We start from the raw sequence: 21,825 nt of genomic DNA, 5'->3' as shown, positions 1-21,825 counted from the left end.
AGGAGTGGGAGGGCTGGGATAGGAGGGCAGACATTTGTGTTAGTGCCCAGGAAATGCCAAACCCTTCATCTTCAGAAGGTGGAAGCACCCTAACCATCTTGTGGTCATCTGTAAACCAACCTTAGCCATCTTGTGGTCATCAGTAAACCGACCTTAGACATCTTGTGGTCATCGGTAAACCAACCTTAGCCATCTTGTGGTCATCAGTAAACCGACCTTAGACATCTTGTAGGGAGCCATGGTGCTTCAGGGGGCAGGTGTTTTTGTTTTTGTTTTGTTTTTTGTTTTTGTTTTTTAGATTCAGGGTTTCTCTGTATAGCCCTGGCTGTCCTGGACTCACTCTGTAGACCAGGCTGGCCTCAAACTCAGAAATTCGCCTGCCTCTGCCTTCCAAGTGCTGGGATTAAAGGCGTGTGCCACCACTGCCCAGCCAAGTGGGGGGGGGGGTTACTGTGCCAAATGGCCTCTGATGCCAGAGGGCACTGAGCATCTTTTTGTGTGATAATTTGCCCTATAACTTTTTTTGGGTAACTTTTCTGTTCAAATCATTTACCTGCTTTTACTTGGGTTGTGTGTTTTCTTATTACTGATGCTAGAAACTTATATCTGCAATCTGGACAGCAAGGAGTTCGTCAGATAAGTGATCTATAAATACATTCTTCCAGCCTCTACTTTATTTTTCCTGTTAGCCAAGTTACTCAATAAAAAAAAAAAATCAGTTCCTCATTGATGGAGTCCAGTTATCAGCGTCTTTCCTGTGGTAGGCTGTGCCTTTTGGGTCATATTTAAGAGTTCTTCACTTGAACTTCTAGAAGTCTTAGGTTTTACGATGAAGTCCAATATTCCTTGGCTTAAATTTTTTACATACACATCAAAGTTTCTTTCTCTCTTTCTCTTTCATTTTTGGGGTTGTTCAGGCATAACTGACAAGGCCGTTCAGCTGTCCCTGGGTCTCTGGAATGGGGGGGACAGTTGTAGGTCTGCATCTAAGTCTTTACTCAGCTCCGTCTTTCCCTTTCTTTCACTGAACACCAATCCCATGGTGTTGGCATTTCCTGAAAACTTAGCAAACATCTGTCCCACGTAAGCAGCTCTTCTACCCTCAATGTGTTTACCCAAGAGAAGAATGTAGACAGAGCTGTGTGTGTGTGTGTGTGTGTGTGTGTGTGTGTGTGGCTGCTCACAGTATGTCTAAGAGCAATAGCCCAGTGTCACATAGATAAGTTCTTGGGTCATATTCTTTTGGATAGTCTAAGACTTCCCTACTTTTTGTACTTTATATATACTTTAAAATCAGCTGGTCAGTTTAATGTGTGTGTATTTTTGTGTATATGTGTGTAGGTGTATGTATGTGTGTATATGTATGTATATATGTGTGTATGTGTATTCATATGTGTGTATGTGTATGTATGTGTGTGTGTGTTTGTATACATATGAGTGCAGTTGCCTGTGGAAGCCAACGGCATCCTATTCTCCTGGAGCTGGCATTAGAGATGAATGTGAGCCATCTGAACCGCGTGCTGGGAACCCAACTTGGATCCTCTGGAAGAGCAGCAAATGCTCTCGCTCACTGAGCCATCTCTCTAGCCCTGGTTACTCTAGTTGGTCAGTTTTTAAAAATAAATTGTTTTTAATTCTATGTGCATTGCTGTTTTGCCTGCATGTCTGTCTGTGTGAGGGTGTGGGATCCCCTGGAACTGGAGTTGCAGACAGCTGTGAGCTGCCTTATAGGTGCTGGGAATTGGATCCAGGAAAGAGCAGCCAGTACTCTTAATGACTGAGCCATCTCTTTAGAAGATGTAGAAGATGGCTCATCTTCTTTAAAAAAAAAAAAAGCAGCTAAGCTTCTGACTAGAGTTACACACACACACACATACACACACACACACACACACACACACACGGTCAGTTTGGGGAGAACTAACATCTTCTGGTTTGATTCTTCTAATTGTTTCCTGACAGTAGGATTCCTCCCTTACCCGGTCCTCTTCATGTCCTTCAAGCAAGGGTTATTCTGACTCATACCCAGGCTTTTACATTTTACATCAGATTTGTATGGAAGCATTTTATGCTTTTGATATCATAAATGGTATTATTTTGCATTTAAATTTCTGATTATCCAGTGCTATGTTTGTAAGAGTATAATCATTTTTAATGCTAATTCATAAGCCTAATTAGATCTGGCGAGTTCTTTACAGATTCTTTAAGATTTCCATGTGAGGGCTGGAGAGATGGCTCAGTGGTTAAGAGCACTGCCTGCTCTTCCAGAGGTCCTGAGTTCAATTCCCAGCAACCACATGGTGGCTCACAACCATCTGTAATGGGATCCAATGCCCTCTTCTGGTGTGTCTGAAGACAGTGATACAATAAATAAATAAGTCTTTTTAAAAAAGATTTCCATGTGAATAATGACGTCATGTGCCACAACGACCGTTTCCCTTCTTCCATTTCAAGACGGGCCTTTTTAGTTTCCTTGATTACATTGTTATACTGGTCAGAATTTCCAGCACAAGGTTAGACGGGAATGGCAATGCCTCCTCTTATTACTGATCCGTGGAAAAGCCACACAATCTTTGCCACAGAATGTTCTGGCTACAGTTTCTCATAGATGCCCCTCCAACAGTGTTCTTATGGGGTGCTTAGATACTTACCGGACTGATGGGGTCACCTTCTTGTCCCAGTGTGCTGTTCTTATTAGGCATCGATGTTAGATTTGGGGAAATCTTTATGATGATTAAAAGGGTTTCCTTCTAGTTGGTTATTTAGTAAACTTACACATCACTTTTTTTTTTTTTTTGGAAACAAGGTTTCTCTGTGTATCCCAGCCGTCTTTTGAACTCGCTCTGTGGACCAGGCTAGCCTCAAACTCACAGAGGTCCACTTGCTTCTGATTCCCAAGAGCTGGGACCAGAGGCATGCACTACCACTGACCGCCTGGCCCCTTTTAGTTTATTAATATGGTGAATCACACATGTCAGAGATTAAGCTAAGCTCACATTCCAGTGGAAAATGTTACTTTGTCCTAACGACTCGCCATCTTGGTATAGAGTTTAATTGTCTAAGATTTTATCAAGGGGGTGTTGGTTTTTGTTTTCAGAATCTCTCTCTGCCTTTGGACTTAGATTGATTCTTGCCTTGTAAAAGGAGGAAATCCCCCCCCCTTCTCTTTTTGGTTTCCTGAAAGTTTTTCTGTAGAATTGATACTTGAGTTTCCTTGAAAGCTTGGGAGATTTCATAGATGAAGAGATCTGAGCCTGGCGTTTTCTTAACCCACAGCTCCTTCCTTCCTTCCGTCCTTCCGTCCTTCCGTCCTTCCGTCCTTCCGTCCTTCCGTCCTTCCCTCCTTCCCTCCTTCCCTCCCTCCCTCCCTCCCTCCTTCCCTCCTTCCCTCCTTCCCTCCTCCCTTTCTTTCTTTCTTTCTTTCTTTCTTTCTTTCTTTCTTTCTTTCTTTCTTTCTTTCTTTCTTTCTTTCTTTCCTTTCTTTCTTGATAGGGTCTTACTATGTAGACCAGGCCTTGGCTTATAGAGATCCACCTGCCTCTACCTCCCAAGTGTTGGGGTTAAAGACATAAAGGTTGTGCTACTCCACCCAGCAGGAGTTTGTTTGTTTGTTTATTTTGGTTTTTCGAGACAGGGTTTCTCTGTATAGCCCTGGCTGTCCTGGAACTCACTTTGTAGACCAGGCTGGCCTCGAACTCAGAAATCCACCTGCCTCGCCTCCCAAGTGCTGGGATTAAAGGCGTGCGCCACCACTGCCCGGCAGGAGTTTTCTTTAGAGGAGGACATTTTAAACTATATATTCAACTTCTTTCCTAGGAAGAGGGAGGACTGTTCATTTTTTTACCTCTTTGTAAATGCTGGTAATTTGTTTCTGTATTAGGTTCTCTATACAAAAAGACCATATACTGTGTGTGTGTGTGTATAGTTGTAAAGGGAGTTTATTAGGTTAAAAAGAACATATATTGTGCATTTTTATTGTAAAGGGGACTATATTAGGCTGCCTTACACGATTGGAGGCTGGGTGGTACCCAGTGGCTTTCCCCATGCTCACGAGCCAAAGAAACCAATTCCAGCTCAGTCTAGGGACCCCAAAGTCTCAAAACATAGAGGATCAATCAATCTTAGTCCAAGGCTTCAGGCCTGGCCACTGCCTGGACAGCACTAGTGTATGTAGCTGGAAGCCTGAAATAACTGTCTGGTGTCCACTGGTGGTAGCAGCAGCCACAATTGTACTTGCTCAGAAAAAAGGGCGCTTGAACACACTGGCTAGCATCTCTCCTTCTTTGCCTTTATCCCATCTGGGCCCCTGGCTCATGAGATGCTGCTGCCTGTACTTAGGGCCAGTCTTTCTCCCTTAGTGGTCCTTCCACATGTCAACCCTAATAGACACTCCCAGATGTGTTCTTCACTAGTCAACCTCTTAGTCATCTCTCAGCACAAAAGGATTGACAATGAAGACGGCCACAGTATCTTTCAAAGAAGGTGCTAGCTCCATCTAACCTGTTGAACGTATGCTATCCCTAATGCTTCTTTATTGCTACTATAATATTTAGGGAATCTATAATGCTTCTGCTTGTTCTGCCTTAGCTTCATTTCTGTTGATGTGATAAAACACGCTGACAAAGCCACTGAAGGGAGAATGTATTGTTTAAGTTATGGTTCCAAGTCACAGCCCATCACAGCAGTGATGTCGGCAAGAGAAGCTGAAGGGCTTTGGTCGTATCACATCCATTACAGGAAGGGAGAACAATGGGTGTTAGTGTTCAGCTCATTTTTCTTTGACGGAAGAATCTCTCCTATTTATTTATTTGCCTGAGTGTACGTCTGCATATGGTGTGTGTGTGCAGTGCCTGTACCAGCCAGAAGAGGGCATCGTATCTCTTGTGGCTAGAGTTTACAGACATTTGTGAGCATCCATGTGAGTGGTGGGAATTGAACTCCAGTCCTCTGGAAGAGCATCCAGGGCTCTTAACTTGAGCCCTCTCTCCAGCTTCCACTTTCTCTACTCTTAGATAATTCAGGATCCCCTGTGTAGAGAATGGTGCTGCCCACAGTGGATGGATCTTCCTACCCTCAGTTAACATGGATTGGTGTTATTCTGTAGGTATGCCATGTTTCCTTTTTTATTCATCCATTGTGGGACAGTAAGGTCGATTCCGCATCTCAGCTATTGTGAATAGTGATATGTGGGGTGCAGGCATCTCGTCAGCAGATCGATTTCGGTTCCTATGGATATGTTTTCGGAAGGATGGTGGGGTTGTTTCAGTCCGTGGTAGTTTCACCTTTTATTATCAGAGAAAGCTCTATACAATTTCCCACAACAGCTGTGCTAATTTGCATTCCCATTGACCCTGTGCAATGGTCTCCTCTGCATCCTTGTGACACCTGTCACTCATAGTGTGTGTGTGTGTGTGTATACAGATGCACACATGTGCCTTTTGATAGTTTCTATTACTGTGTTTTCCAGTCTGCCAACCTTTTCTTCTGTAGTGTCTAATCTCCCTGGTTTATTTTTCCACAGCAGGTATTACAGTTTTTAGCACTAACACCATGATCCATCCATTCTTTTCACCCTCATTTCTACACACACCCAGTCTTCTGTCTCCCATCTTGGAGTCTGATCAGAATAACTCTTTAATGCCATGGCTACAAATTCTACCATCTGTGTCATTTCTGGGTCTCTTTCATTCATTTCTCTTCTCATCAGGAGCCAAAATTTCTGTTCCTATACCTTGTAATTTTTGTTTTATTGACTGGCATTTGCCATGAGCTCTGTGGTGTGGTGGACTCTGCATTCCACTAGGCATGCCCAGGCTTTACTCAGAGATGCAATTAGGTGACGGCAAAATGTCTGATCCTTTTGGGTTCTGCTTCCTGCTTTGTTAGATGGAACCATCTCACTTTTACTTGAGAGGTGATTTCCTCAGTACTAAAGCAGTAAGTGCCCTGAGTGCTGCCCCTGATGCCCTGCACAGTCAGGAGCATCCATTGGGCAGGGCAGAGACAGGAATGCGCTTGGTCCTGGGAGTACAGTTCCCTGGGACCATCCTGGGGTGGTCTCTATAGTTGCCTTTTTGTTTTGTTGTAGTGTTTTCTTTAATTTGGTTTGTGTGTGTGTGTGTGTGTGTGTGTGTGTGTGTGTGTGTGTATGTGTGTGTGTGTGTGTGTGTGTGTGTAAGTATGTGTGTGGGGTGTCAGAAGACAACCTTCGTGTGTCTTTTTTCCTGCTTGGGTTTCTGGAATACAGAAAGTCCTTTTTTCCTACCACTGAGCCATCTCACCAATCTGTTGGGTTTCTTGATCTTACTCTGTTCAGGTCTTCCTCTGTTGTAGCTCAGGCTGTCCTGGAACTCACTGTGTAGTTCAGGCTGGCCTCCAACAATCACACATCAATCTTGGCTACTTCCAGCTCTTAGCAACTAAGTATGAAGCTCCTAGGGCCAAGGAGATGGTTCTGTGGGTCAAAGAGCTTGCTGTGTAAGAGTGAAAATCTGAGTTCCAAACCCCAAAAATGTGTTTGAAAGACAAGGAAGCCAAATGCAGTGGCGAGGGATTGAGATAGCAGTGCCTTGTGCAGAGAAGGCAGGCCAACACAAGGGCCTACACGAAGCTCTCACTCTAGCTTCTCCGGTGCACAGACCGTGAGCAACAGAAAAGAGGCTTGGTCTCAAACAAGGTGGAAGCTAGCAGCTGATGCCCAAGTTTTCTTCTATCCTCCACTTCCATGCCACAGCATGTACACCATAGCACTTGTACACAGAACAGTGTGCACACAACAGTGCACACAGACATACACATTATACACACAATTTTACAAAAGAAGAAGAAGAAGAAGAAGAAGAAGAAGAAGAAGAAGAAGAAGAAGAAGAAGAAGAAGAAGAAGAAGAAGAAGAAGAATGGAACTTCTGTAACTGCTCATGTTGTTTATTTTTGTGTGGACCTGTTCCTGAATCAGCTGGGGAAGTAAGCAGAGATGCGATTTTTCTCATGACTGTTTGGCTTTAAATGTGGCTGTCTCTTTCTGCATGCACACTGGCCAGGAGTGACAGCAGCCACTCCACAACCCTGCTGGCACTTCCATCACCAGTTTTGGAGAAGTTTAGTTTAATCGGTACACAGTGATAGTCTCTGTGGCTTTAACTCGAAGTCTGGTAAGGACAGTGACACTCAGTGTCACTCCATACACGTACTCACCATCTGCCTTCGTGGGTGAAGTATTTATTCAGGTCTATTGATGACTTTTTAAAAAGGGTATATTTATTCATTATGTATACAGTGGTCTGCCTGCATGTACATCTGAAAGCCAGAAGAGGGAACCAGATCATACTATAGATGGTTATGCGCTACTATGTGGTTGCTAGGAATTGAACTCAGAATCTCTGGAAAGAGCATCCAGTGTTCTTAACCTCTGAGCCATCTCTCCAGGCCTCTGTTGATGCTTTTTATCTGTGTTGTTTTCTATTGGTTAATTTTAAGACTTCACTGCATCTTTTAGACACTAGACTTTTATTGGGTGGATTTTTTAGATTTATCTTCTCCCAGGCTCTGCCCTTTCTCTTTTTCCCTGTCTTTCCTCTCCTCTCCTTTCTCAATTCTCTTTCTCTGTCTTATTCTCAGCATGTTTTTTTTCCTCCTCTCTCAACACACACTCTCTTGGTTTTCCTTCACTTTTCTCTCCTATTTCTCTACATATTCTCCTGCCTCTTCTGTCTCCATCTCTGTCTCCATCTCTGCCTCCATCTGTCTCTGTCTCTGATTCCGTCTTCTGTCTCACTCTAAAGCCCAGGCTGGTCTTGAACTCACAATCCTCTTACCTTAGCTATTGGATTTTAGGGTTGAAACCATTTGTCAGAACACTTGTGGGTATGACTAGTCTATTGAAACAGTGACAACAAAATTGGAAAGCAGTCAGCTCAGTGTTGAGCCCGTGGCACGGGAGGCTGGGGCCCCCGTGGAGGTCCTGTAATAAGGCCTCTGAAGAACTGGAGATAGGGTACGAGTCAGGAGACAGGCTAGCACACGTGAGCCTCAAGAATGGTGGCACCATGGTAAGTAACCATGGGCAGTGTACAGCCAGGGGTGGGGCTGACTCAAGAGAGGCACCTGCTCACATCACACATCCCCCTCTTGCAAAAAGATATCTTCCCAAGGATCTGATTCTGTCCTGGGTGGTAATACCACCCCAGGTTTCACATACTTTCCTCTTCCGTCTGTAGACACCCTCTCTCCAGCTTCCAGCCCTTCCTCAGTCAGCTGCCCCGTGATCCCCGCCAGCACGGACGAGTCCCCCGGCAGTGCCCTGAACATCGAGTGTCGAATATGTGGGGACAAGGCCTCAGGATACCACTACGGAGTACACGCATGTGAAGGCTGTAAGGTAAGGAGGCCCTGGGGGGGGGGAGGGGGAGGTGGCCGCATGGCTTGATGCCTTTGTTCCTCTACAAGATGGCTGTCAGCACTCCTAGGCCTACAGAAGGAGCAGAAAACTGGCTTCTGTTCTGACAGTCTAGGGCAGGTTGCTTTGCTGTACTTTGTAGACATCTGAGAGGCGCATATCCTTTAAACCAAAATGAACAAGGAAACAAAAAGAGCAGTCCATTTAAAAATGACTCTTCCCGTGGTCCAAAGTGTAGACTACGCACTTTACCTCAGGACCACCCCAGAAGCCAGCTAGAGCAGAGGTGACCATGTAGAGGAAAGTGTTTACCTATGACCTCAGGACCTCTCCAGAGGCCAGCTAAGGCAGAGGTTACCATGCGTTGAGCAAGGGTGTTCTGTCCCTAGCTCTGAGTCCACGGTACCTCGCTCCTGTAACTGACCTCCAGCCAGTCACTTCTGGCACAGACTGACACCCTCCTAACCCCCTGCACCCTCCTGTTGTAGCTTTCTCCCCAGTGAGAGTCAACTTGACCTCTAGACAGGCATGAGCCCGCCCTCATGTACATAAAGTGAATCCCCTTCTGCTGCACGGACATTTTCAAGTTTGTCAGTTCATGGACACCACGTATGGAAAATTGAGAAATGTACTCACTTAAAATCCAAAGGCTTCCTTCCTAGTACCTCCTGGAAGTGTCCAGGATCTGAGGAGATAGTCTAGACTTTCTGGTACTTTCTTGAAGAAGTGTTGCCATCTCTCTTTGGTGGGCCTGGTCTTACAAGCCTAGTGCGTGGTAACAGTGAACCCACATCAAAGGTCTGACGCTCCCTGGCATTTAGAGCCCTTGCTTCTCGCTCTTCCTCTCCATCCCATAGGTCCTTCTGACATCCTACCTCACACACCTAGGTGAGGAACCTCCCCCTTCTGGTCCTCCAGCCCCCAAGAAAAGCCTTGTGCATGAGCCATGAGAGCCCACTATCTCAGGCTAGAGGAAGAAGCAAAAGCAAAGAACCCCAAAAGCCAAAATAAACCCCTTCCCGAGTTTTCTATCTGTAGCCCTTTGGGGTGGGGCCCTCCGTCAAGGCCATGTCTAATCATCTTGGCTTTTTTGAGCTCAAGCTCTGTTCTTCCTGGGTATAGCCTTGATGCTGCTATAAAGCAAGAGTTGTTGTTTTGGAATAGCCATTTTCCTCTTGTTATAACGTTCTCTCTTAGGGACTTGGTGTTGTCTTCCACAGGCTGGTAGGGTCTTTCTAAGATCGCTCTGAACTCTGCCTTAGCACATTAGTTTCCGTTTTCAATGTAGAGGCATACATTTCCTATTTGCTCCAGTTACACAGGACTTTTCTAGAACTTCAACACATAGTTTCTTAGAGATGGTAGGACTGGGCTGTGGCTCAGCTGGGAGGGAACCTGCCTAGCATGCATGAAGCCCCGGGTTGGCTCCTCAGAACCCCATAAAGCCAGGCATGGTAGTGCTTAGCCAAGTGAGTCCAGCAATGGAGAGGTGGAAGCAGGAAGGTCAAGAGTTCAAGCTCATCTTTGACCACCAGAGCAAGCTCTTTGCCTGGCTGGGCTCCATGAGGCCCCGTTTCAGAACAAACCAGTCAGTCAATTGAATCCACGAGAAAGCTTCGCGAAGCCAGTCTGGAGACTTACCCAAAGTCCACGTTCTTTATTTAAATTATGTGTTGACATCACAGGGCTTCTTTCGGCGAACTATTAGGCTAAAGCTGGTGTACGACAAGTGTGATCGGAGCTGCAAGATTCAGAAAAAGAACCGGAACAAATGCCAGTACTGCCGTTTTCACAAGTGCCTGTCTGTCGGGATGTCACACAATGGTAGGTAAGGCTGCTGGGCAAACTGTGTCAGTCCATGCCTCAGTTTCCCCTCCTTGATCAGTCAGAGCAGCTGTATTGTGATTGGGTGTGCTGTGCTGTGTAACTATCTCCAGCAGCTGGTATATTTAATAGAGCACTTGAAACTCTTATGGTGAGTCATGGCTGTCAACTTGGAGGTCACTGGAGTGGCAAGATGTCACATAACCACTCTCAAATGTGTGTTGTTTCAAACATTGTACCATACTGTGAGTGTCCATTTTTTTTCAGTCATACTATAATTTAGAACATGGTTCCCAGTGAAGATAATTCATTCATTCATTCATTCATTCATTTTTTGAGATGGGGACTTCAAAACCTATCTCTATATCTATCATCTACCTATCTATCATCTATCTTTCCTATCATCTACCTGTCTGCCTAACATCAGCCTTTTAATCATCTATCTATATAGCTATCTATCTATCTATCTATGTACTTATTTATCTATTATCTGTCTGTCTGTCTGTCTGTCTGTCTGTCTGTCTGTCTGTCTATGGTTGGTTTGTTTTGTTTTGTTGTGAGACAGTCTAACTATATAACTGAGGGTGATCTTGAACTCTTGGTATGGAAATCACTATGTAAACTGGGCTGGCCTTGAACTCAAAGAGACCCACTTGCCTCTGCCTCCATGGAGTGCTGGGATCACGGACATAGTGCTACATGCTTATAAGCCCAGCACTCAGCCTGCTGATGCAAGAAGATTTTTGAAATTTCCTGGCCAGCCTGGGCTACATTGGAAGACCCTGTCTTTTAAAAAATAGTGCTGGGGATGTCCCTCAGCTGGTAGAATGCTTACCCGCAATGCATGAGGCACTGGGTTCATGAAGCGATGTGGTCCCAGCACCACAGAGACCTAGCCTGTAGCCTGAGCACTGAAGGGGCTGAGGCAAGCTGTTCAGGAGTTCAAGGCTATCCTGTAATCTATAGTTATTTGGAAGTGAGCATGACCCACTATATGAGACCATCTCAAACAATACACAGGCAGATAGACAGACAGATGATTAATAGGCAAGTGGTATATAAATAGGTACATAGCTAGCTAGCTATATAGGTAGATAATTACTAGGGAAATGTTAGGCAGACAGATGATAGATAGATAGATAGATAGATAGATAGATAGATAGATAGATAGATAGACAGACAGACAGACACACACACACACATACATACATACATACATACATACATACATAGACAGAAGATAGATACATGGATAGATAGATATAGATAGGTGGTAATAGGTTGATAGGTAGGTAGGTAGATGGATAGGAGGTAGATAGCTAGATAGCTATGATATATAGATGATAGATACATAGATGCATAGATAGATGCATAGATAGATACATAGATGCATAGATACATAGATGCATAGATAGATGCATAGATAGATACATAGATAGATACATAGATGCATAGATAGATACCTAGATAGATACATAGGTAGATACATAGATGCATGGATAGATAGATGCATAGATAGATACATAGATACATAGATGAAAGAAATGATAACTCACTTTCATTCCCTTCTCCTTGGCCAGTGACCTACCTGAGGACAGTAAGCCATCCCATTGATAGTTGTGTAGTTGGTTTTCGGTCTCTGTAGTAGAAAGTTTGATGGTCATGAGGAATGGGTTGGTTTAGCTTGCCATTCCTAGTGTGACCTTTCACTCTTTCTTTTGCCTCTTGGTTTTTGAGTGCCTTGACCATTTCAATATCTACCCCCTTGTTCTATCTTCACCCCAACTCTAGCAATTCGCTTTGGAAGAATGCCAAGATCCGAAAAAGCAAAACTGAAAGCAGAAATTCTTACTTGTGAACACGACCTGAAAGATTCGGAAACTGCAGACCTCAAATCTCTGGGCAAGAGAATCCATGAAGCCTACCTAAAGAACTTCAACATGAACAAGGTCAAAGCCCGGGTCATACTTGCGGGAAAGACCAGCAACAACCCGGTAGGTGCTTCTACTGCCCTAGGTACCTTGAAATGTCCCTTGGCGATATGTCAGCACCAGTCACAGGGAATGACTGAGAACACTGTCCAGTGCAGGAAATAGAATTTATCTCAAAGTCCAAGGAAGGGCCATGGAAATGCATGGGGCCATTCTGAGGTTCTAAGATGTACTTTCACACCAACTGCTGCCTTCTTGCCTGGGCTCGCCTCAGCTCCTAGCAACCTAGGCATTATAAAGGCTGTGTAATTGATACGACAAAAATAATCTAGTTAATACCTTACCTAGTATCGGGGTGTTTCTTAAGTGCATTTTAATCCCTATTTAAAGGCTAGAAACCAAACCTGTTGCTTCCCTACTCAGAACATTCTCGTTCTTTCTGGTAATGCCATACCTGCCATCTTTGTTACCTTCTTGCTTTTTCTTCAGTGTGATAGCTCAGGTCTTGTGGGGGCGCCCTTTGTTGACAGGTGTATTTCAGCTTTCCCCCATCTCTGCGGCTCCTATAACACTTGCCTGGCTCGGGACCCACAGTTCCCACAGCTAGATACACCTGTATGTACTCTAGAAGGGGGTCAAGAGCCATTTTCACAGAGGGAACAGCCCTCCCTTGGCACATGAGGACTCTTGCCTGTATCCTGTGTGCCTGGAATGACTGGTTTATTTTGCACCAATGAATAGCTTGAAGATTTCCTCATTTGGACTTACAAGCTAGAATTTCTAGTCACAGGAAAGTGAAGGATTTCACAAGATACGTGCTTTAATGAGCAAGCCCGACCTCTCTTTTACTGGGACTTTTAATTCTTTAGTAAATGAAGTGAGTTGAGACATTTTAGAAGCTTCCAGCAAATCCCACACCAGGTGGACCCAGAGGCTCTTTACAATTAGAGCAGGGTTTTCAACCTTCCTAGTGCTGCGATCCTTCAATACAGGATTCCTCAGGTCGTGGTGATCCCCCCCCCACCCAACCATAAAATTATTCCATTGCTACTTTGTAACTGTAATTTTCTACTGTTAGGAATCATAATGCAAATATCTGATACTCAGGGTATCTGATATGCAACCCAAAGGGGTGTCGACCCACGGTTGGAAAGCACTGAGTCAGAGCCTTTCCAGATCACAGGGTAAAGTTCGAATTTCTGTGATGATGACCTCAAATGAGGGAGATCAGAATTTCCACTTGAGACTCTTCTATGTCTCCCTCAGACTCTGAGACTTAGAGCAGACCTAAGTGTCAGCTTTATTCGTACCTAAACACTCTACTTGGATATTGGTTTGATTCCTGCTGAGTCGCCTCCGTTTTCTTCACCACAAGTACCTTAGGAAGGTCCCACCATCCTCTGTCAGAGCTCAGGAGAATCGGGACTCACATGGAAATGAAAGATAGCATAATATTCCAGGGCTGGGGGCTGCTGTAGGAGAAATACAGACTAGGGGGAGGGGCGAGAGATGTCTCAGAGGGTACAGTGCATCAGGACCTGAGCTTGGATCCTCGCACATACATAAAAATCCAGATGTGGTCACACACATCTGCAATCCCAGCAGTGTGGAAGGTGAGACGAGAGGACCACTGTAGCTTGCTGGACAGTGGACTTAGTCACACACACTTAGTTGCTTCAGGTTCGGTGAGAGAACTTGTCTCAAAAGATAAGATAGAGACAGACTGAGAGAGACAACCTACATTGACCTTTGCACCCTCACGTACCCAGGTACCATTCAAATACGTAGATACATATGTATCACACATCAAACATCACACACCTACACACACACAAACACACACACACAAATTAATGGCTTATGGCAACTAACTGCCTGCTTCAGCCACAAATATCTATGCTGGGGCCAGCTTGAGACACAATATCTAGCTGCTTTTGACCACACAGTTGGCCACAATCACTTCCTACTTCCAGTTCTCATGTCATTTCAGAGGCCAGGCCTTCATCTCTTCCTGCCCAGACTGCTGGCCCGCTTCCCAGAACTTGCTGCTCCAGTGTGAGACCCCATCTTTCTTCTTCCAACTGTGCCCAGCCTGGGAAATGTCCAGGTGGCAGAGTGCCTACCACCAGCTTCACTGTCCTTGTATGTCTGTAAGATTCGGGTCTTGTTGCTGCAGTGACATCAAGAGACCATAGACCTTTGATAAGATTTAAAACATTTATTTTGTGCATATGTACATGCCTCTGTGTGCGTGAATATATGTGTGTGTGTGTGAGAGAGAGAGAGAGACAGAGACAGAGACAGAGACAGAGACACACAGAGAGAATGTCTCACTAGCCTAGTGCTGGTTTTAAACTCATGGAATCCTCCTGCCTCAGCCTTCTGAGTACTAGGATAACGGGTATGTACCTCCATGCCCAACCAGGCATAGAATTTTTAAAGAGTTATTGTATTTTTAGAAGAATTGTTATGTGCACTGGTGTTTTGCCTGCATGTGTGTCTGAGTGAGGCTATCAGCTCCCCTGGAAGTGAAATTACGAACAGTTTATGAACTGCCGTGCAGGTGCTGAGAGTTGAACCAGGGTCCTTTGGAAGAGCAGCCAGTACTCTTATCTGTTCAGCCATGTCTTTAGCCCCAAGTTATTGTACTTTTAGTCATGTGTAGGTGTGTGTGTGTTTGTGTGTGCACATGTGTGCATGTGTGGTGCCCACAGAGGTCAGAAGAGGGCATCAGAGCTAGAATTACAGACATTGTGAGCTGCCCAGTGTGGTGCTAGAAACTGAACTAAGGTTCTCTTGAAAACAGTGCTTGCTCTTAACTGCTGAGCCATCCCTCCAACCCCATAGCTCAGAATTCTTAATTGTCTTTTCAAGAGGGGCCACCTGTCCATTTTGCTTCACCCTGTGAGCTGTGTAGCCAAGGCTGCCCTCATCCTTGAAGCTGCCCTATAGTGGCAATCATCAAGCCCCCTGGAGCTTACTTTACCCCACATCCCCCTTCTGGAGAGTTCCAATGCATATTTGTCCTGTCAAATACTCTGGGAGGTCACAACCCCTCTCATTGTGTTGCTCTAAATCTCTGCTATTTGTTTGCTTGCTTTCCACTTTGATTTCTGCAGAGAGCACATTAGAAAAAGACCATGTTGAGAATGAGAATAAAGATACTGTCTTAGTTAGGGTTTCCATTGCTGTGAACAGACACCGTGACCATGGCACCTCTTATAAAGGAACACATTTAATTAGGGCCACAGTCTCAGGAGATTAGTCCATTATCATCATGGCGGGAAGCATGGCAGCGTACAGGCAGCAGAAGGAGACTGTGTGCCACACTAGGTGTAGCTTGAGTGTAGGAAACCCAAAGCCCACCCCCACAGTGACGCACTTCCTCCAACAAGGCTACACCTCCTAACAGTGCCACTTTCCGTGGGCCAAGCATTCAAACACATGAGTCTATAAGGGTTATACCTAGTCAAACCACCATATAGCAATCACAGAGAAGCACACACACATCCCCCCTAAACTTTTAACTCATTCTGATGGCTCCTAACACCCGGCATCATGTGAACGCTATGGAAATGGTTGTTATACCTGACTGTGGAGGCAATAATGACAAGGAAAGAAAGGCCTCGGGGCCAAGGGTCTGCCTCTCTGCTAGAGAAGCGTTCCCAGCACATACCAGGTCCTGAGTTCAGTCTCCAGGATCGCAACTAATCTTTAGAGGAAGTGCTCACTCAGGATAGGCATTTACTTTTAATTAATCAAAATTATATTAAATTTAGTGTGTGTGTGTGTGTCTGTGTGCGTGCATGCGTGTGCATGAGAGAGGGGCATACACGTGGCATGTGTGTGGAGGTCATAGGGCTTCTCACAGGAGTCCGTCTTCTTGTATTATGTGGGTCCCAGGGATCACACTCAGGTTTTCCAGCTTGGAAGCAAACACTTTTACCCGCCAAGCCATCTCACCTGCCCTAAAAGAATCCACCAAGATCAATAGGCCCGCTGTGCTTCTGTCGTCTCTTTAAGTCAGACTTTTTATGTTTGTTTGTTTTTTTTTTTTTCTGAAACGTCACTGTTCCCAAATTATCCCCAAAAAGTGGTTATCAGGCCAGTTATTAAGGCCTTTAGAGAAACTCGTGTGTGTGTGTGTGTGTGTGTGTGTGTGTGTGTGTGTGTGTGTGAGGCCTACCTTGTTCTGACTTGAAACGTTCAGCTTGGCTCAGAGTTTTACCCACAGAATGTTGTCAATTGCCCATGAGTCATTCTATTGAGTTATTTCATGAGTATGGGTACTTTTCCCATACATACATCTTTGCACCACATGTGTGCAGTGCCCTTGGAGGTAGAAGAGGGGTTCAGGTTCCCTGGGAGTAGAGTTGGAGATTGCTATAAGCTACCATGTGAATGCTTGCTTGGTAGAACCAAATTGTGTGGAAGGCAGGTAGTGCACTTGCCCACTGAGCCAGCTCTCCAGCCCCACGATGAGCCGTCTTTACTACACCATCATCTTTCATCAACCTAGAATCCGATTATTTTGGTTCAGCGCTGTACTCCACATTCAGGCTCTACTTAGACACCTCGCAGGAAATCAGTTCTCCACGTGTCCTCCTGCCTATGTACCAGGCTGTCTTGACTGTATATCTCTTCTGTGGTTGCTAAAGATGCCCTTGATGGCCCAGCATGGGGTGGGGCGTGTCACACACCTCCTAGGTGACTGGAATGCTTCATCTCTGTGCTTAGATACATCCAGAGTTACTAAAGCAATACCTGACCACCTCATTAGCGATCTGTGCTCACCTAGTATAGACATTGTGTGTGTGTGTGTGTGTGTCCTTGTGGTATACACAGTCACAAAATTCAGATCTCTTAATACCGACACTATGCCCCAGTTTATATTTTTTTAACTATATACATTTGTGGGGTAGAGTTTGGAAATTAGACACAAGTACAAAATGTGTACTGATAAAACCAGAGCCCAGTGTCTGACCACCTCCTTAAACATCTGTCATCTTGCATCCAGAAAGTTTGAACTCCCTTTAAACTCCTCATGAAACTCGTAAGGTATCTGGAGTCAGTTGAATTACTCCCTCTCTATCCCCCTCTCTTCTCTCCAGAATCTCCTTCCTGCTCTCTGTTTCTGAGGTCAACATTTTTTAGCACCCCCATGAGCAACAATACTCCGTGTTTGTGTCCCCCAGTTCCATCCATCCACAAATACCAGGGCATCTTTTTTTTTTTTTTTAATGTCTGACTAATATTCTCTTGGACATATCCATTCACCCATCAGTGGCCATCCTGGCTGAGTGCACATTTGTCTCTTGGGAGTGGTGTAGCCATCGCTATGTGAATGCGTCATCTCGCAGCTAATTGTCTTTGGTCACTTTATTTGCTTGTCCCATTGCTGTGACAAAATACCTGGCAAGTATAAATTAACATTGGGTTCATTTTAGCTCGCAGTTTGAGGGTCAGGTCCCTTACGGTAGGGAAGGCAAGAACATGAGGCAGCTGGTCACATGGTGGCCACAGCCAGGAAGCAGAGATGAACAGTCTGGAGCTCTAGCCTAGGGAATGGTGCCCCCCACACTCAGGGTGGGTCTTCCCTACAGTTGTCTCGTAGGTGATTCTGAATCCCACCATTTTGACAATCCGGATTAACCATCTCACACACACACACACACACACACACACACACACACACAGGAGTGACAAATGGATGCCATAATACTGCATTGGAAAGGAGCCTGGCTGGGATCTGGGATCTGGCCCTTGTTCCAGGACAGGCCGCTGACACAAGGCTTGTGTTTTCTGCACTGGAAGGCAGTCTCCTTCTTGCTCTACAGAGCTGACAAGGCCTGTTTGCTGATTTCTACACGAAGCCAGTCCTGATCATTATATATTTATACACCAGACTTATTCAAAAGTCAGTGCTAAATAATGATCGTTACCTTCAAGGCTTACAAATGATAAAACTAAGAACTGCTTTAATGCTTAGTACCATCCTGATAGCATCCAAGGAGTCTGGCGGATGCAAAGGGGCTTTGCTGTGCTCGCATCTCAGCCTCACTGCCAGCGCCGATGCTTTGGGTTATGTTCATTTCCTTTTTTCTAGATTTTATTTTATATCTTTATGTGTGTCCCTGTGTTGGTGTGTGCGTGTAAATGTAGTACCCTAGGAGGTTGGACAAGAGCACTAAGTCCCCTGGAGCTGGAGTCACACGCAGCTGTGAGCTGCCCATACAGGAAACTAAACTCTGGTCCTCTGGAAAGCAGGCAGTACATACACACTTGTCACCACTGAGCCACCTTCGCAGCCTCTTTGTTTCTTAGTATTGCAATCCCTACCTAAGGTGAGGAAGTAATAAGGATTATCTTCTAGATTTGCATTGTTTTTTTTATTTTGTATGTGCGGGTGCTCTGGCTGTGTTTATGCCTGTGTACCTCCTCCTTCCTGTGCGGTACTGCACAGGTCAGAAGAAGGCATTAGATTCTCTGGGCCTGGGGCTACAAATAGTTGTGAGCTGGGAATGGAAGCAGTGTGCTCTGCAAGAGCAGCAAGCGCTCTTCCCCACTGAGTCATCTCTCCAGCCCTGACAACAATCATCTTACTGACTTACATTGTTAGCTTTCTGCAAAATCTTACGTTGTCTGAGTTTGAAATTGTCCAAGGACGGGACTGCACTGCACACGTACTTAGAATCATCCTACCACCCAGCTTGGCGATTGGGATACAGTAGCTGCTGCTGGCTCATTGACGTTTAAGGGGGACTGCATAGCTTGTCATAGAATTGTCACTTGACTAACTGGACCACCTTCCCTTGTAGCCTTTTGTCATACATGACATGGAGACCTTGTGTATGGCCGAGAAGACGCTTGTGGCCAAGATGGTGGCCAACGGCGTCGAAGACAAGGAGGCAGAGGTCCGATTCTTCCACTGCTGCCAGTGCATGTCCGTGGAGACCGTCACAGAGCTCACAGAATTTGCCAAGGCTATCCCAGGCTTTGCAAACTTGGACTTGAACGACCAAGTCACCTTGCTAAAGTACGGTGTGTATGAAGCCATCTTCACGATGCTGTCCTCCTTGATGAACAAAGACGGGATGCTGATCGCGTACGGCAATGGCTTCATCACACGTGAGTTCCTAAAAAACCTGAGGAAGCCGTTCTGTGACATCATGGAACCCAAGTTTGACTTCGCTATGAAGTTCAATGCCTTAGAACTGGATGACAGTGACATTTCCCTGTTTGTGGCTGCTATAATTTGCTGTGGAGGTAAGTGGATCTGTCACTCGCAGGTATTCACAGGCTTCCCCTTCTGTAGGAACGCAATGGTTGTCAATATGGTGCCAATATGTATGCTGATATAGTGATGTGAGCTCTGGCAGGGTGGGGTGACGTCTGAGTAACTCCAAGTTACTGTGGAGTGGAACTGAGTGAGAACAGTATAACTATAATACATTGTAGCTGCATTCTATTACAGTATCCACTAATGCATAGTAGCATATTATATGCACACATTAAATATATACTCCACTGGTAATATACAATTATATCAAATATAAGCATCTGAGATACACATGATAGTTGTACTATTATCATCATAATTACTGTAGTAGATAAGAGTCTGGAAAGTACAGTACAGGTTTAGGTGCAGTGCTATCCCCGTTAATACTGATGTTAATTCACACTGAAAACTACCCTGCTCTCTGGAAGGAGCTGCAAGGTCTGCTCTGCCGGAAGGAACGGTCGCAGGGAAGGCAGAGCCAGACCTCCCTGGGGAAGCTGGCGGCATGGTCCCTGATGTTTGGCTTAGCAGTCCACTTCTTTAAATAGCCATGTCTCTTGTCTAGGAAGGTTATCCACCTACTGTAAGCTCAACTGACCTTGCCTGGCCTTGGCATAGACCTATGGGTGACAGTTCTACCTAACTGCTAGAAGCCACACTGTCCTTCACGGTCACTGGCTGGCTGGTGATTAGTTGGATAGAAGAAGCATTGTCACATTGTCACACTCCCGCAAAGTGTAAAAACCACGCAAATCTGAAGAGTCTGTGTGTGTGTGGGGGGGTCCCCTTTGTGTGATCAGGTGTGGCGGGGAAAGCAGAAAGCCAGTGCAGAGCTACCCATATGCAGCCCCTCATGGCCGTAGTCCTGCACCGACCCTGTGGGTATGGGAGCTGATATGGAGAATAGGAAATTTGTCATGGGAACGTTAAAACTGTGAAGAGAGGATCCTTCTCCAGTTGGGAAACTTAGTCACGGGACTGGCAAGGCAGCTCTATCAGTAAAATGCTTGCTTGTCACACAAGCATGAGGATCTGAGTTCAAACCCAGAACCCGCATTAAAAAAAAAAAAAAATCTGGGTGCGTGGGCACTCTCTTGTAATCCCAGTGCTGTAGAGGTAGAGGTAGACCCTAGGGCTGACTGGACAACCAGACTAGCCTACCTGGTGAATGAGTTCCAGGCCAGTGAGAGAGAGAGACGCTGCCTCAAACAACAAAGTGGATGGCACCAGAGGAGCATGACCCAAGATTAACCTCAGGCCTCCACACACGCCCACCCTCAGATACATACAGACACAAAAACCTTAATTATTATTTTTACTTTACCACTAAAGCAATGAAGATTTCCCCAGGCAGTGGTAGTGCATGCCTTTAATCTCAGCACTCAAGATGCAGAGGCAGGGAGATCTCTGTGAGTTCAAGGCCAGCCTGTTCTACAGAACGAGTTCCAGGACAGCCAGGGCTACACCAGGAAATCCTGTCTTACCTGCCCCTGCAAAACAATGAAGGTTAATATCCACATTAGGGGCTGGGGAGGTGGCTCCGTGGTTAGGAGCATGTGCTGCTCTTGCAGAGGCCCTGACGTGGATTCAGTTCCCAGAATCCATGTCAGACCGTTCACATTTGCATATAACTCCAGCTCCAGAGGATGCAACGCCCCCTTCTGGCTTTCTGGGGAGCCACACTCACAGGCCCTAACCCACACATATACACATGATTGAAATAAATTTAAAAAATAAAATCTGCCTTTAATCCCAGCACTTGGGAGGCAGAGGCAGGCGGATTTCTGAGTTCGAGGCCAGCCTGGTCTACAAAGTGAGTTCCAGGACAGCCAGGGCTATACAGAGAAACCCTGTCTTGAAAAACCAAAAGTAAAATAAAATAAAATCGATTTTTTAAAAGACAAACTAAATACTACATCAATAGCTGTTTTTAAGCCCCAGTTATGGATGGATAGATGGATGGATGGGTGGACGGGGACCTGAGACTGTACCAGGAAGGCTACCTAGTGTGAGCAGTGGTACTTCCTGCTATGTCCTCTCTGGACTCCAGGAGCTCCTTGGTATACTGTCCAGCTCTGGTCATCTCTCCGTCTGCTTTCCACCTGGGCATTATCAAAAGGCATCAATAATGTTACCTTAAGACAGAGCCTGGGGTGATGGTGGCACATACCTTTAATCCCAGGACTCAGGAGGCAGAGTCAGGCAGATCTCTATGAGTTCGAGGCCAACTGGGTCTACAAAGCAAGTTTCAGGATAGCCAGGGTTACACTGAGAAACTCTGTCTCAAAAAAAAAAAAAAAAAAAAAAAAAGAAAAGAAAAGAAAAAAAGAAAAAAAGAAAAAAGGAAAAAAGGAAAAAAAATCTTGTCATGCCCCTTGCTGCTAATGGTTTGCTGA

At 45.3% G+C, this 21,825-nt stretch overlaps 1 protein-coding gene across 6 annotated transcripts in view; it reads left to right on the top strand.

Moving 5' to 3' along the window:
• The window catches only part of Ppara (peroxisome proliferator activated receptor alpha), a 72,087-nt gene that overhangs the window by 43,954 nt on the left and 6,308 nt on the right, over positions 1-21,825 (top strand). For all 6 annotated transcript variants that reach the window (XM_029470089.2, XM_029470088.2, XM_021183374.3 and 3 more), the window contains 4 exons: positions 8,217-8,377; positions 10,081-10,219; positions 12,011-12,213; positions 18,969-19,416. In XM_029470089.2, the coding sequence (XP_029325949.1) occupies positions 8,217-8,377; positions 10,081-10,219; positions 12,011-12,213; positions 18,969-19,416 (951 nt within the window). The remainder of the gene's footprint in view (positions 1-8,216; positions 8,378-10,080; positions 10,220-12,010; positions 12,214-18,968; positions 19,417-21,825) is intronic.

This window comes from Mus caroli, unplaced genomic scaffold, assembly GCF_978045245.1.
Source record: "Mus caroli unplaced genomic scaffold, Mus_caroli_1 scaffold_16, whole genome shotgun sequence".
NCBI classification, from domain to species: Eukaryota; Metazoa; Chordata; class Mammalia; order Rodentia; family Muridae; genus Mus; species Mus caroli.
This window is presented reverse-complemented; position numbering and strand designations above follow the sequence as displayed.